At 28.3% G+C, this 15634-nt stretch overlaps 1 protein-coding gene and 1 long non-coding RNA gene across 4 annotated transcripts; one reads left to right on the top strand and one right to left on the bottom strand.

Annotated features, from left to right (window-relative positions):
- Window positions 1–1194: 1194 nt before the first annotated feature.
- On the bottom strand, window positions 1195–3989 carry LOC142334458 (uncharacterized). Its single transcript, XR_012758828.1, has 3 exons — window positions 3826–3989; window positions 3372–3547; window positions 1195–1659 (listed from the first exon to the last, which is right to left on the bottom strand). It is a non-coding gene; the product is annotated as an uncharacterized LOC142334458 (long non-coding RNA).
- Window positions 3990–4098: 109 nt separating this feature from the next.
- On the top strand, window positions 4099–12208 carry LOC142334457 (uncharacterized). 3 transcript variants are annotated; one of them, XM_075382484.1, is made up of 2 exons: window positions 4099–4410; window positions 8918–12208. In XM_075382484.1, exon 2 carries the CDS (start codon window positions 8952–8954, stop codon window positions 11025–11027), a length of 2076 nt encoding a protein of 691 aa, XP_075238599.1. In that variant the 5' UTR covers window positions 4099–4410; window positions 8918–8951; the 3' UTR covers window positions 11028–12208. The 3 variants fall into 3 exon arrangements, with proteins under 3 accessions (XP_075238599.1, XP_075238597.1, XP_075238598.1); XM_075382482.1 differs by having other exon boundaries at window positions 8783–12208; XM_075382483.1 differs by lacking the exon at window positions 4099–4410 and adding an exon at window positions 5271–5713 and having other exon boundaries at window positions 8783–12208.
- Window positions 12209–15634: the final 3426 nt, after the last annotated feature.

Genomic DNA, 15634 nt, shown 5'->3' with positions numbered 1-15634 from the left:
AATGTGAAAATACTGGTTTGAATTAACCACTAATCTAAAGAAAAATTTATATACAAATAATAATTTGATTTTTAAATTATAATTAAGAATTATAAAATAATTATTATATTACTGATTACATACCTAATTAACAATTTTTTCGTTAACTTTTCCTGGTTATGTAAGTACTCTTACTCTCGTATGTTAAATCATACTTAAACTTTATTTTTATCAGAAATTAAGAAGCAAGTTCAAATTTACATCAGAAGACAATATTATCTTCATTGTATATATATATATATATATATATATATATATATATTTTAATGTCAAAAATAAATTTGAAATGTTCCAATTTCATTCCAGTTGTTAACTGGGTTTGTGGCTGGAAAAACCTTATATAGAAGCTCAAAAGAAAGGTATGTAAGCAAACACTGTGTTAAGAAATATTTTTTTAATATTTAAATTAATAATATAAAATTATAAATAAGCATTTGACATGTAATTAGCATTGACATAAGTAATTACTCTAGTTCCACATTTTCATAAGTTTCGTGGTTTCTACTAACAGACATTTTAATTTTGGCAGAATTAATGTAGTCTGAAAAGAGTCAGTCATACAACAGGACCCAAAATATACAAAAATTATTATAAACTTATAAAAGTAATGATTTAAATTTACCAGAACAACCCAAATACTTGTACTAAATATTTTTAAAGATTTTTTAAATTAAATATATTCACAGTGTCTACAAAGTATGACAACTATTAAATAACTTTTCAATTATCAGCTGTAAAAAAACATGAAATTTAATGAGTGCTGTTATTTCAAAACAATCTATTTTTGGAACAAGATCATCACATCCCAAGTATTTCTAGACACTAAATTTGATAAAATCAAGATATAATTTGAGAAAATAAAACATAAATCAAATAATCTTACTACCAATGGTTCCTAACTACTTTAAGATGCCCACCATAAACAAGATACCATCTGCAATATATGAACCATTTGGATTCATAGTGGTGTAAGTCACCAAACTAAAACTTTCCACAAATGATAATTTTGCTTTTATCATTGTATAAAAATCCAAAATCGTTCTACAATACTTACAAATATCTATATTTTAATAAAAGTTTGAAATTATAATTTTCTAAATAGGATTTAATTAATTATTGTTGACTTACACCATTATGTTTGTAAGCTGTGATGGACAACTGCAATAATAATACAATATTTTCATTGAAAAGTACAAATTTTTATTAATGATACAAAGAGTAGAATATTTATATAAAATTTCAAAAATTACAAATAACATCACTGAAAAACTTTTTCATGACCATTAAATTCCTACACCACTACATCTTCTGCATCCTGTCCTACAACTTCTTCTTCTTCTTCTATCAGAAATCCAAAGTCTTCAATATCTTTAGAGCTTTTAATGTTTTTAAAAATGATTCGTGTACTGGAGTGATGTACTTGCACAAATATAAAACATCTTTTCTTTAAATAATTAATGATTCATATACCATTTTATAGTTGCTCCTGAAATATGCTATTTAAATGGGTTGGGTGACCCTTTCTGTACAGTATAATATTCATCTCACAGAATTTTGTTGATTCATCTAAAGAATATTTATAAAAATCTGATGTGGACAACACATGATTTCCTTGTACACCTATTAAATTACATTTACACATTTAAAAAAAAATGAAAAGTACATAAAATTTTATTTCATTAAAAACTTCTGATATTTTTTTTGTTATTATTGAATTATTATTCATCGTAAAATTTTTTTACAATGAGAGGTCAATAATTATTAATAAATCAATATATTTAAATTAAAAAAAAGTCGGAAATGATTTGAACCGATGTGCCTTACCCTTGTAAGATCCAAGAATTTAATTACTTAAAATTTTATTTGGCTATAACTTTGGAATCAAAGAAAATAAGTACCACTTATGGTATATATATATATATATATATATATATATATATATATATATATATTGCTGAAAATCTCTCAATGAGGGCTTATTACTGCAGTTAAGAAAAAGTCCAAAATCCAATAGTTTTGGATTTTGGGCTTTTTTAGTCCAGTCGATTACAATCAAAAGGGGAGATGCACAACTAGATGTTACAACAGTTCTAAATCCAAAATTTCAACATCCTATGGCTAATCGTTTTTGAGTTATGCTAGATACATGCACACATACATACAGACGTCAAGCCAAAACTAGTCAAAATGGGTATTTCCGTTGAAATTTGAAACCGAAATTTTTTGCAATCACAATACTTCCTTTACTTCATACAAAGAAGTAAAAATGAAAATGGCTTCTTTTTCCTAAACTGAAGCCATCGGATATTCAGCCAGTTTACTTCATTACTTTCAATATCTTTTTTCCTTTTGGTAATAGCTTCTTCAAGCACTTCTGTTTTTACAAAATCCTTTTCTGACATCTTAACTACAAAAAATTTATTATGGTGTTTGGCATTTTGAATTTCATTATACCAGTCATCTGGAACATAAATGAACTTCTTTGAAGATGCTTTTTCTATGATGCCAATGTCTGTGTTATTGGGCGCGTGCGAGTGCCCACTTACCATAAACTTCAGGTCTATTATTTCTAAGGTTATTTTTAACAAAGTTAAAGCTATATTAATGTTTCTGTTTTGACCTATACAGGTACCGCTAAAAAAATCATAATTTTTTTATTTGCTTTAATATGAATTGCAAGACAAGAAGAAATCTCTTGTGAACCTCTTGAGGCAATAGTTTCATACCAACTATACATATATGCTAGACTTTTGGCCACATCATGAATGCATAAGTTGTAATAATACATATTCCTATGGTAGCATGCTTTAGACACAGTTAATCTTGGAAAAGCCAAAGCTTTCTGCAAATCTATTGTTATGGTACACATAAAATCAGGATTACTTTTTGTCATCTGAGTTTAAGGAAGATCAAGCTTTCTCGGCCTTGTCACTCAAATCTGCACCAGGGGATTTACCATCCCTTAATTTTTTTAAAGCATGAATCATCCTACCATCACTAATCATAAAAATGTATAAAAAGAATCTTTTACAGACTTGAACTGTTTGATCTTATTCTTGAATGTAACACAGATATGTGCTTTGTTTTGAAATTTTAGATCTATCTCAAGGTGTCTTTGTTCAACAGAAGCTTGATGAATCAATCCACATAAATAAGCATTCTGCTTACCAAAATCAGACATAATTTGAAAACACTCCAACTGTTCATGCCTTTCATTTTCAGTTAATAGATCTATACATTTTCTTGAACATTTTCAATCAATATTGTGAAAGACCTTAGCCTCTACTAACTTTTTTATTAAATTAATTACTGCCTTCATTCTACACTTTTACCTGAATTGCAGTTTCTTAGCTACTGCACTTTGTGATTCATGTTCCTGATGTTTCCGAGGTTGGAATGGTTTGTTTTGGCATGTTTGTTCTCTCATCTCACTAAATTTTCACACAATCTTAATTTTCATCACCTATGTCTTCTAAACACTCATGATCACCTGCTTCACTTCTTGAATCTGAAATGACAGAAAATTGTATTAAAATATGGTAGCTGATAAAATAAAAAATTAAATAATTTTAGCATACTGGATAAAAATATTATTTGAGTAATCCATATTTTAAGCTGTTTAATATTGATTGACTATTTTTATTAAGAAAAAAATTAAGATAGTAAATACAAACAAGTTCTTTATATTGACTTCATTTTCTTGTTTCATACATAACCTGAAAAAATCATGATTCCCATTGCCACACTGTTATTGCTACTATATAAAAGTTAATAAAATGAAATTGCCTGATAAATTTTCTTCATTTTCAGAGGGCAGACTTTTTCATTATCACTGTTAATTAAATAGCACAACACATCATCATCTTTTAAGGAATTATCCAAGTCTAATGTTACCTCTCAGTACAGTAGCTGTAACAAGCAATAAAAATGTTGAGTGGCAAAATGGTGTAAGTCCGGACTTACACTAGTATGATGCTTATCAGTTCTAGTTCTTTAATGTTCAAATATTAGTGCTGCCATCTACCAATACACAAAGAAGTTATGATTTGATGAATATGAAACTAAACAAAGTACTCATATATAACGAACACGTACATATCCATTTTTTAACTATAGATTACTTGCACCAGTATGAATGCAGAAGGTCCATATTTTGTAATAAGGAAGGAAATTAAAATTAGCTGTTAAATATATCTGAAAGTACATTTCTTTATTTTCAAAAAGTGGGTTTTCTTAAATTTTTTACAACAGCTTAATTCTATGCTTGTGTTGCAAATGCGTAATATTATTGTTTGTCTAATACTGCGTACCGAATGTCAGTTTCAATGACATAACTTAGGAGATTGAGCGATCTTTATTTCAAGCCGAATTGTAAGTACATTTATTTATTATGTTATTGAAAACTTTTGTATTGGTTATGTATTTTGCGGGTATTTAAAAGAACAAACTTTGGTTCAATTAATTTCATGAACGGGCATTGCACTCTAAGATGTATTTACGATGCAGATTATTGTTGTTGAGTTGTATGTGTTACATGTTTGAACCGTCGATGAATAACAAAAGTAGTGAATATAATTATTTTTTTCGTAAATTAGTTCTGTTACGCACGGTTTTTTCTTTCGTTTTACACCTTTTTAAACTTTCAAATGTATAAACCTAACCAAATTTCCAATATCCTTTAGCGCATCATCTGTAAACAGCCTTCAAAAGCCCCAATTCGTTTCTTTTTTATTTATGTTGTAAGTGCTACGTTCCAATTTTATTATCTTAGAGATTTTTTTTATTCTTAGATTTACAATTTAATATTAGCATGGTTTTTAGCATGAAACCATTCCCAGCTTCTCATCAGTAAATCTTGTCTTCTTTATTTTATCTCCTTGTATGGTTATTCCTTTTAACAAATTTTTCCCATAATTTTTCCATTACTTTTATGCTGAAGTTGAAAAGCAATATATTACCTCTTTCTGAATCAGTTTCCTTTTCTTCATATTATACTCTGTAATGCAAGCTAGTCTGTATCCTGTACAGATTAATAATTACATATCTTTGATTATTATTTTTTTTTTTTAATTTTAACATTTTATTCCAATATACATTATCAAATACTTTATTTGTTCAAATTGTAACTTTATGTAGATTCTTTTGCGTAATTAATTGAATTATTAGATTGTAATGATTACCGAACTATTGAAAAAATGTTTAATTTTCTTTTTTTAATCATACAAATACCTTCCCTGCTGTATAGAAGACAAATTTTAATTTTTATTCTGAACCATGGACATGAAAAAAAAATAAAATAAAGCTGCACACCAGTAAAAATTAGCCAAGTGTTTACGCTTCTGTATAACTTTTCATCTTTAAGATAATACTTTACGTTAAAAAAGAAACTGATTTCATTAAATTATACGACACAATATTACATGTACCGATGTATTTCATAAACAAAAGTTGGCTCTGAATTGAGGGTTTAAAGTTGTATTGCATTTCCATATTTAGAGTTTAATGATTCAGTCATAATTATTCTATATATTTATGTGTCATATGTAGTAGAATAAAGAGAGAACAAAAGCATTGTAGATATATAAACAAAAAAACTAGAACTTCCTTCATTCAAAACAATTAATTTGAAATTGGCATTCTTAGAAAACTTGTGATTTTTGTCAACTAATATCTAGTAAGTACTGAATAAAAAAAACACAAAAAAAAAACAGAAATTTTCATGTAATATCTTTGTATATATAAATATGTGGTAAACTTTATCTAATGTGTTTTTGAGTTATAAGGTAAACATGAAGATAATGCATAATCAGGGAAAGGATGTTGACATTATTCATCACATGGAATGGGAAATCAATTACTGTTATGCTAATTAACCCCCTTTTTAGTAATCAAAATTAACTGACAAAATGCATTAATGGCTACATAGAACAGATTTCTTTATTCATTATTAATTTATGTGCTACTCATTATTTCATCTTGAAGATCATGGAAAATTTACTTACTGATTGCTGCATGGTGATTTCTGGCATCCAGGTGTTCCTTATTGCATAGAGTATTTTCTGGACCGGGTTCTCGTTCCTTATCATGTGATGCCACATGAATTCGACAGTGTGGGAATTCACATAGTGCCTAGCAGTTCCCATGTGCATTTTATTGTGCCATTTCAGCATCCCCCACAAGTGTTCATATTTAAGTATGAGCGCCATTCTGAGGATGATGGAAGTTGTACCAGGGTTGATCAGTTTGAAGTGGGCATTGGGATCTGCCGATAAGAGGAGAATTTCTGCTGATATTGAAGGAGTTTTTAGGAATCTGGCAAAGCAGCTGAGATGAGGGGACGAAAGGGCAGTGGATGCACCGCATTGTTGGAGATATTAGAGGCTAGTACCAAAGAACTCGGCTTGCTGGGTTACTCTTTAATGCAGTTTTTGGCAGGCCATGAAGGCTATAGAGCTTACTTGTACAGATTCTGTTTGGACAACTTGGACCTTTGCCCCATATGTGCTGTGGAGGAGACTCCTCTACATGTTTATTTTGGTTGTACACGATTTGAGAATGAATGCCAAGAGATGCTGGAAGCCCTGGGCGCAGAGGTCATGTTTAATCCACAAGACTTGCAAAAGACATCAAAACAGATTTGCAAGCATCTATATCACATTTTCATGTATTGTATACTTTTATAGATCATTTTTATTTTCATTTATTATTACTACAAGGGACATTTAATTATTATATTATATTATTATAAATGAAGATTTTCTATGTTTTTTAGAACTTTTTTTAATAAAAAAACTTGCGTAGTTATGACTATTTAGGTAGTCAGGTCATATTTTATATCTACAAAAATAAATAAATAATTATTAATGAGACTAATTGTTGTAGAGGAAAAATCGATGATAATGAAACTTACACTACTTTTCCTCATAGTCTTCAGCAACATTTTGACACTTGTTCCACTGCTCTATGAGCTTTCTGATTCCCACAGCATAAAAGTCTTTACCTTGCTGTTTGAATCATATGTGTGCTACTTTTTTTATTGCTTTGTTGTCGAACTTCTTGCTGTGCAAAAAGTCTTCCAGCAGGCAGATCAAATGAAAATCAGACAGAATAAGGTCTGGGTTGTAAGGAGGATGTGTCAACACCTTCCAACCCAACATCTTGGGCGTTTCTCTTGTTCTCTGAGGGATCTGGAGGCTCATGTTGTCATGCAAGAGAATTACACCGTTTGAGAGAGTGCCCTGATGTCTTCCTTCTTGTCATGGGTCTCATTTTCTATTGGGAGTGTGTTAGAATGGTACTTGCTGTTCACGGTAAGTTGTTCTTCTAAATAGTCACTAAAAATTGGGCCTTGCGAGTTCCAGAAGACCGTCAACATCACTTTACCAGCTGGTGTGTGAGTTTTGTATATTTTTTGGTGGGAAAATCCAGATGTTTTCACTTAAGACTTTGTTGTTTGTATTTAGACTCAAAATGGTGTATCCGCGTTTCATCACAGGTTATTATACGATCTAGAAAGTACCTTCCACTTCAAATCTTTCTTTGAGCTCAGAACAAATGCAAAGACTCAAAATGGTGTATCCGCGTTTCATCACAGGTTATTATACGATCTAGAAAGTACCTTCCACTTCAAATCTTTCTTTGAGCTCAGAACAAATGCAAATTTATATGCCTTTAAGGGCTTGAGTCAACTATCTTGGAACCCATCTGGAATATGTTTTGTGATAATTCTGCATGCCATGAATGATTGAATGTGTGTTTCCAACGCTAATATTATACAAACTAGCAATTTGGGAAATTTTGACTCGCTTGTCTTCATGAATAAAATCATTTATGCGATTTTATTACAAGGTAGTTGAAATTTCACTGGTTTTCCAGAGGAATGGAGATCAGTCACACTTGTTCTGCTCGAATTAAACTGCTTTTATACAAATTACTGCGGTTTAAACATTTTCCACCATACTATTTCAACATTCTTGAGTAAATTTCCACTGGTTTCACATGTGATAACCAAAATCTTATCACTCAATGTTTCTCTTCCGGCATTTACATTTCAAGGAGAGCTAACACTATGAAAACAACAAAAGAGATTATATTTAGATTAATTACAACCAAACAGCTGATTAAATATGGTCTCAAGGTTGCCAACTTGACCCTCAAAAGGTTTCATTGCCATTGAATTAACTGTTTTTCTCTACATCAATTTGTCTCATTAATTATTGAATGTTCCTCATAATAATTATAGCAAATTATTATTACTCTTTGTGTTCTATTGATATATTAGTATTTGATTTTGTATTGTTTATTTATAGAACTAGCTCTTTTGTTATTTTATCGTCTTTGTCTTTTTAGTATTTATTTTGAAATGGTTAAGATTGTAAACAAGGAGTATAAGTCTACAATTATGAAAAAATGTGTATATTCACTGGAAATGTGAAAAATTATAAGCAATATTATTAAATACTTTAATAAAGAGAAATATATATGTATGTTTAGTTTATTTCATTTACTTCAATTGAAAGCTTTTTCTTAATATTTTTCTCAAATATGAACTTAAGTTGGTCACATTGTAGATTGGTGTTAATTGCGGTGCAGTGCTATTCAAGTTCAGATGAAATGTTCATTTAGTATTGAATTATGTTCTAGAGATGTTTTGGTTATGCCATTTATTAATTGTTTGACCTTGATTATTTGTAGATTAATTAAAAATATTATATTATTAGTTTTTAATTGTTTTTTTTTTCAGATCCGTGCTGTAAAAGGTTAATTCTTCCTTTTGTTGAGAAAAGAGTAAAAAAAAATACTTCTTGTATTATATTTCTTTGCTTAGAAAGAATTATGGTTTTAGTTGAATTTTAACTGTTATTTATTTATTTTTCAGTATTAAAAAATATCTGATAAAATAATATATAATTATGTGTTACCAACATCTAGTGCAAGCTGTTGTGAATAATGATGTTAACAATGTCATTAAATTATTGACCTATAATGAAAACCAAATTAAATGTATTATTACATGTTTTAAAGCATATTATTTATTTTATAAAGCAAAAAGTAATGTAATGATTACAGTCTTAATTAATTATTTTGATAGTAAAAGAATTATTGATATTTCTAATATTTTAACATCGATTATTGATTGTGCTATTGCAAATGGAGCAGATATTGAAATAATAAGAAGACTTGTCAAAAGAAATGCGAATATTAACGGTTTCGGTGTACAAAGTATATCATTGTTACACTCTATAAAGAGCAAAAGAAGTTTAAGCTTTATTAAAGAACTTTTAGAAATGGGTGTAAATGTTCATGAAATATGTGCCTACAGTAAACATTCAGTATTACATTTTGCCATCATCAATTATTGTGATGAAAAAAAATTAGAACTAATTAAATTATTAATAGATTACGGTGCAGATGTCAATTTTAGGAACAATTTGGATGAAATACCTTTAATTAAAGCATTATTGTTAGCAAATGAAGATTTATGTATTGAACTTATAATTAGAGGGTCTGATATTAATGAACATAAAGAACTAGTTGGTGGTAATGGTGTCTTAACTTATGCATTTACTAAAAAGTACAGGAGCATAGATCTGATACAAAAATTGATTACTAATGGAGCCAATGTAAATGCAGTTAATATAAAAGGATGTACTCCTCTATTTTTAGCTATAGAGAATAATTATTCTACTGATATTATTGTTAAACTTATAGAGTGCGGTGCAGATGTTAATAAATCATGTAAATATAATTCTAGGCTTTTTAGTCCTTTGTTATTGGCTACAGAACTTAAAAGAGATAAGGAAATTTTAATAGCTCTTATTAATCATGGTGCCAATGTAAATATTATTTCCGGTGGATTTAGAACAACACCACTGGTGAGTGCGATATATCACAAGTATAAGGTAGAAGTAATTGATAAATTGATAAATGTGGGAGCTGATGTTAATGGATGTGATGGAAACGGTGCATCACCATTAATACATGCGATGAATAATGACGATAAAGAAATTATCAGTAAGCTGATCAATTCAGGAGCAGATGTGAACAAAGTTAATTATTCTGGTATAAGTTGTTTATTTTATGCCGTTGTACAAAACAATGGTCCAGAAATTATTAATCTACTTATCGATAAAGGTATTAACACAAATATCAATATCGATAATTATTGGTTCAGTATAAAAGGGGTAAAAATAGGTGGTAACAACAGTGTTAAACTTTTTCATAATAAAAAAAATTTAAGTAAAAAAAATTATTATGGCGCCCCTTATTTAATACACGCGTTATATATAAATATGAGTAAAGATATTATTTCTGATATTATTCATATCGGTGCAAATGTTAATGCAAGAGATGGCGAAGGACGTACACCATTAATTTTTTCTATAGGCGCTGGATGTGAACTAGATGTCATTATTAAACTTTTAGAATGTGGTGCAGATGTAAATTTTCGTGATTCATGTGGACGAACACCTTTAATGCATACTCATCGTTCTCCTCATTTTAAACAAATAATAAAAATACTGATCGATAGAGGTGCAGATGTAAATGCTTATGATGAAAACTGTAATACACTTTTAATGATAGTATTGCAACATATCGCCAATGCAGAAGTGGCCGATATAGAAGTGTTAAACTTTCTTATTGCAAAAGGAGCTAATGTTAATGCATGTAATATATCTGGAAAAACACCTTTAATGTTTGCTGTGGATACTTTTTGTAGTAATAATTTGGAAATTGTTAATGTATTAATCAAACACGGTGCTAATGTAACTGCAGTCGATATTTGGGGATGCAATGTCTTATGTTATGGATCAATGATAAATTCGTTTTGTTGTGATGATGAAATTTTTCATGTACTTTTAACTTATGGTGCAAATGTTCGCCATTTATGTAATTGTTCTAAGAATATTTTTCAAGGTGAAGGCCATTTAACTAGAGCTGTTATTGAATGTAGAGATGTAGGAACTATAAATGAGCTTTTACATTAAAAGAAACTATCAATGAAGTGGATAATAAAGGACTTACATTTTTAACATATTTAGTTTGTTATAATAAATATAAAAAACTTGCAGTTATTCTTATTCATGATCATATTGATGCTTTAAAGAAAGATACATGGCAAATGAACAGTATTATTAGCAATGCTGTAGATGGTGACTTTATCGATACACTAATTAATTTATTTGGTGTTAATATTAATGATGTTGATAATGAAGGTAGAACACCATTAATGCATGCTGTTGATAATGGTCGAGATGGACAATTTGTTTATGAAATTCTAGAAACTGGTGGAAATTCAAAATGTCTAGATAAGAATTTAAATACGCTACTTCATTTTGCTAAATCAGAAAAAGTTGTTGATTTGTTAATTATTTACTGCAATCTTGATATTACCGCTAAAAATGTCTTAGGTAAAACACCATTTGAAAATGCTTTAAATTTTGATATACTTAAGGCAATTTTAAGACATTTAGTTTTATCTTCTGAAGAAACAAATTATGGAGAAGAGTTAGCAGATTATTTTTCTCTTATAAATGCATATAAATTGGAAGTACATAAGATGAAGTATACAAATATTATTGATAATTTAACATTTTATAAATTTTGTTGTAGGTTATCTAATTATGAAAAAAATCTCATTTCAATATCTGAATACTTATATGATATTTCTGAAATTAAAAACATGTTTCCATTGTATTTTAATATAATTTCTGTGAAAATAAAAATGAATAGAATACGTACAGTGAAAAAAAATTTAATAAAAAATTTAGAAAATGTAATTTTAGAAAATGTTTATGTTCCTAAGGATAATTTAGATTATTTATGTAGAGATGTGTGCAATTTATCAGATAGTTTTGAATGTGATGAAAATTCAGGTGCGTTAAATGAAAAAGTTTTTCTTGATTATGATTCTCTATATTGTATTACTAAATATTTAAGCTACCGGCATGTAGTTAATTTATTGGTTGCTTCATTTTAATTGTGATATGAAGGGAACATATTTGCTATTGCTGTGTTGTTTATTTACAGAGTGAAGAAGATCTGTGATTGTGAAACGGCCTAGAATAAAACTTACTGTACTATCTATTTGATTAATTATGCAGAAGGTGTATTCATTTCCTAGAACTCTAAATTAACATGTAAAATTAAATGTTATTTTTGTGCTTGACTTTCCATGTATTTTTTCCTTATCCGTATGTGTTTTGAGGATTAGTTAGTTGTGGCCTTAACTGCTACTTAAATGGCTGCCATCTCCTTTCAAGAATCGCTAGACTTCCTTCAGGTATCATTTACTAGTAACTTAATTTTTTTTTATATGTACTTTTTTTTATTGAAGACTATGCTTCGATGATGATTACTTAATTATTAACATGGCAGTTCCAGTGTAGAACAAAGAAGTTCACTTATACTTGCTTCTCAACAGAAATTGAACTATTGTCTTAATTTTTACATAAATTAACATGTTTTTTAAATTTTAAGATTTGAATTAAGACTTTTTATTTAGTGATTGTTTTGACAGTTTCTCTTGTGATACTTCATTTTGTATTAAAAAAACTTTACAGGTAAACAACATTAGGAGTTTATTGTTTAAATGAGTTTAATATTTGTCTAGCTTATAAATCTGGTAGTATATATACAGAAAAAAACCTGTAGGTACTTTATGGTACCCATATTGTTTCTTGCTGCTTTATATCAGTATATAAACAAAAATCTATAAAAGTTTGAATAAAATAACTAAATTTAAAAAAGTCCTTTGGTTGTTTTAGTGAAATAATGGAAAAATAATATTAATTGTTTAAAATTTAGTTAATTGCTTTTCCTTCAGCTGATTTTTATACGTGATAAATTTATTCATAGTAACTTGTGTAAAGGCTTTTTATAAAATCTTTGTAGAAATATATCATTTCTAATTTTCATGTATTACATTCCAAAGTTCATATTGCCATTGTTCATTAATTGCTTATATATAAAATTAGATACACTCATTTGATTTGATTAGTAGTTATCAAATCATTTACATCAGGAAATGAACTAATTTGCAGCAGTAACTATCAAACGATATGGAAAAAGAAATTCTTTGATGTGAGAATCTGTTATCGGTTTTAAGAATGGTAAAAGTTGTTTTTTATTACCACTTTTTTTTTACCACTATTAATAATTTCAACAAAACGTGAAAATAAAACAACTTTCATTTTATCATTTGAACCTGCTGGTTTTTAATTATCTGTTCCATGGGGCGTTTTGGACAAATCTGTGCAAAAATACAGAAGATACAATTTTTGGGAAAATCTTTCTCAACATAACTTGCTGAGGTATTCTTAAGCTTTTTGATCCCATTGTTATATGATTTATTCAGGTCTTCAAAAAGATAAGTTTCAGCAATATCTTCATTTTTTATTAAATATCTTTTTAGCAAACCTTTCTTCATATTTAGAAACAGATAATACCCTGAGATTGATTAATTAGTTCGATATTAAGAGGGGGATGCTGAAGAAACTCATAGCATGATTGTAACATTTTTGCTCTCACAATTACAGAAGAGTGAGCTGATCCATTGTATTAAGTGAGAAAGAATTGTTTTTTGCCAAATGTAGTAGTTTGCTTTATTCCTATGTTTAGACGATCCAGCAGAGATGATTCACAGTATTGCTTGATATTCATTTTACATTCTGTAATAAGTTGATGAAGATTATGCTGGAAGCATTACAAAAGGTAGTGGTATCATCTTTCTGATGATGGTTTTTCACCATCTCCAGATTGCAACCCATTATTTTAACTGTTCCTTCATTTTAGGTTGGCTGGTTGGTTTCATCAACTATTATGAAATGGCACAAAAATTCCTTATAATTTTGTTGAAGCAACTTCTAACCGTACTTAGAAATGTTAAACTGTTCATGCTTTTTTGTGTTAGCAAACAAAACACCCATCTTGCATGTGTAAAAATTTGTATAAAATATGATGCACTCATTTTAATATAATACATGAAGATAATATTCTGTTTTAATATATACATGAAGAAATTTCTTTTCTTAATTGTTTTTCTACTTTTAAATTAGATAACTGGACTGTAAATTTATGCATGACCAGAGTGATAATGGCTAAACAATTTTATATTAAATATTTAAAAATAATACTTTTTTATTTAAAAAAAAGAGAATCAAACAGCACAGTTTAAAGGAGTTACTTACCTAAAACAGCAGAAATACATAAGTATGTACATACGTGTCATCCTTCATTGTTGAAAATTATCATTTTAGTAAGTAGATGCATCTCAGAAAAAGCATTTATTGAAGCATTTAATGGAAACTTTTACCATTCTAAAAATAATTTCAGGATACAATGACAAACATAAATCAATTTATGCCAGCGAATTAAGCCATGCTTCTTTATAGACCTACTTAATAAATCTTTCTAATTAAAAACTTTAATTAAGTACTAAGCAGCAGCTAGGTACTTCTTATAACTAGAGGTATTACAAAAAAGTTAATTATTCATAATTTATGCTTAAGCTAAAGCATAAAGTGCCATTTTTAATTTTATTCTAATTTATTCTTTTAAGTATCATGATACTTAATATTTAGGCCTGGGAGGATAAGTTCTTATATCTTCATGGGACAACTTAATTTTCACCAGTGAGAGGAACTTACATTTCCTTTTATTTTCTCATTTTTTAACCTATTTTTTTTAACTTTGTTAATTTATATTTTAAATATTCTTCACACTTAAAATTCTACAAACATATGTCTAATACAGCCATGTACTTTAATATAATTATATGTATAAAACTCAATTTCCTTTTGTACTTTCTGCCTTTTATTCATTTTTATAGTAAAAAACTAAAAAAAAAACAATAAAATAACTTGCTAATCTGTATTTAGACGTTAAGCCACACGGATTAGTCTTAAATTAAATAAAATCAAAGGTATTGCTACGTTTTTTTTTTTAATACTTAATATTAATCCTGACAAAATTAACATTAAAGAAATTTAATGTAAAAAAAATTGTGGAATACAGTTAGTAAGTAGGAGATATTCATGTTCAGAGTTGTTCCAAAAGATTTGATATTATACGTTTATTATTAAATTATTTGTTTTAAGAACATTCTATATGATATCAGGATCCCAAGTGTATGTAAGCCTCGGCAACTGCCAGGAACAAGACTGTCTCTCTCTCTCTCTCTCTTCCTCCCCCCTCTCACTCTCTCTCTCTCCTGCTGGCGGGTATCAGGATGACAACTTTGGTTGATTCAAATTAAATTTTTTTATTATCAAAAAGTTCATTTCACAATTACAATTTAAATTCTAATATTACCACTACCTTTAGAGCTATCTTTTTTTTTTAAACTTCAAACTTAATGATATTTATAATTTTCTTTTTTCCGGTATTAAAGATTATAATTTAATTTCTTTTTCTTTTCAAAATTTCACTATTTTAATTTATATTTTATTTTATTGATTCAATAAACTTGTAATATTTCATATCATCAGCAAAACAATTTCTTTTTTAATTTAAAATTAAACCTCAAATCCCTTCATATTTATCAGTGTAATTGTGTGAAATTTAATAATAATATTTAACATGTAATTTCATACTA

The sequence above is a fragment of the Lycorma delicatula genome, chromosome 1 (assembly GCF_047948215.1).
Source record: "Lycorma delicatula isolate Av1 chromosome 1, ASM4794821v1, whole genome shotgun sequence".
NCBI lineage: Eukaryota > Metazoa > Arthropoda > Insecta > Hemiptera > Fulgoridae > Lycorma > Lycorma delicatula.
Note: the sequence above shows the minus strand (reverse complement) of the source record. Positions and strands in the feature narration are given on the sequence as shown.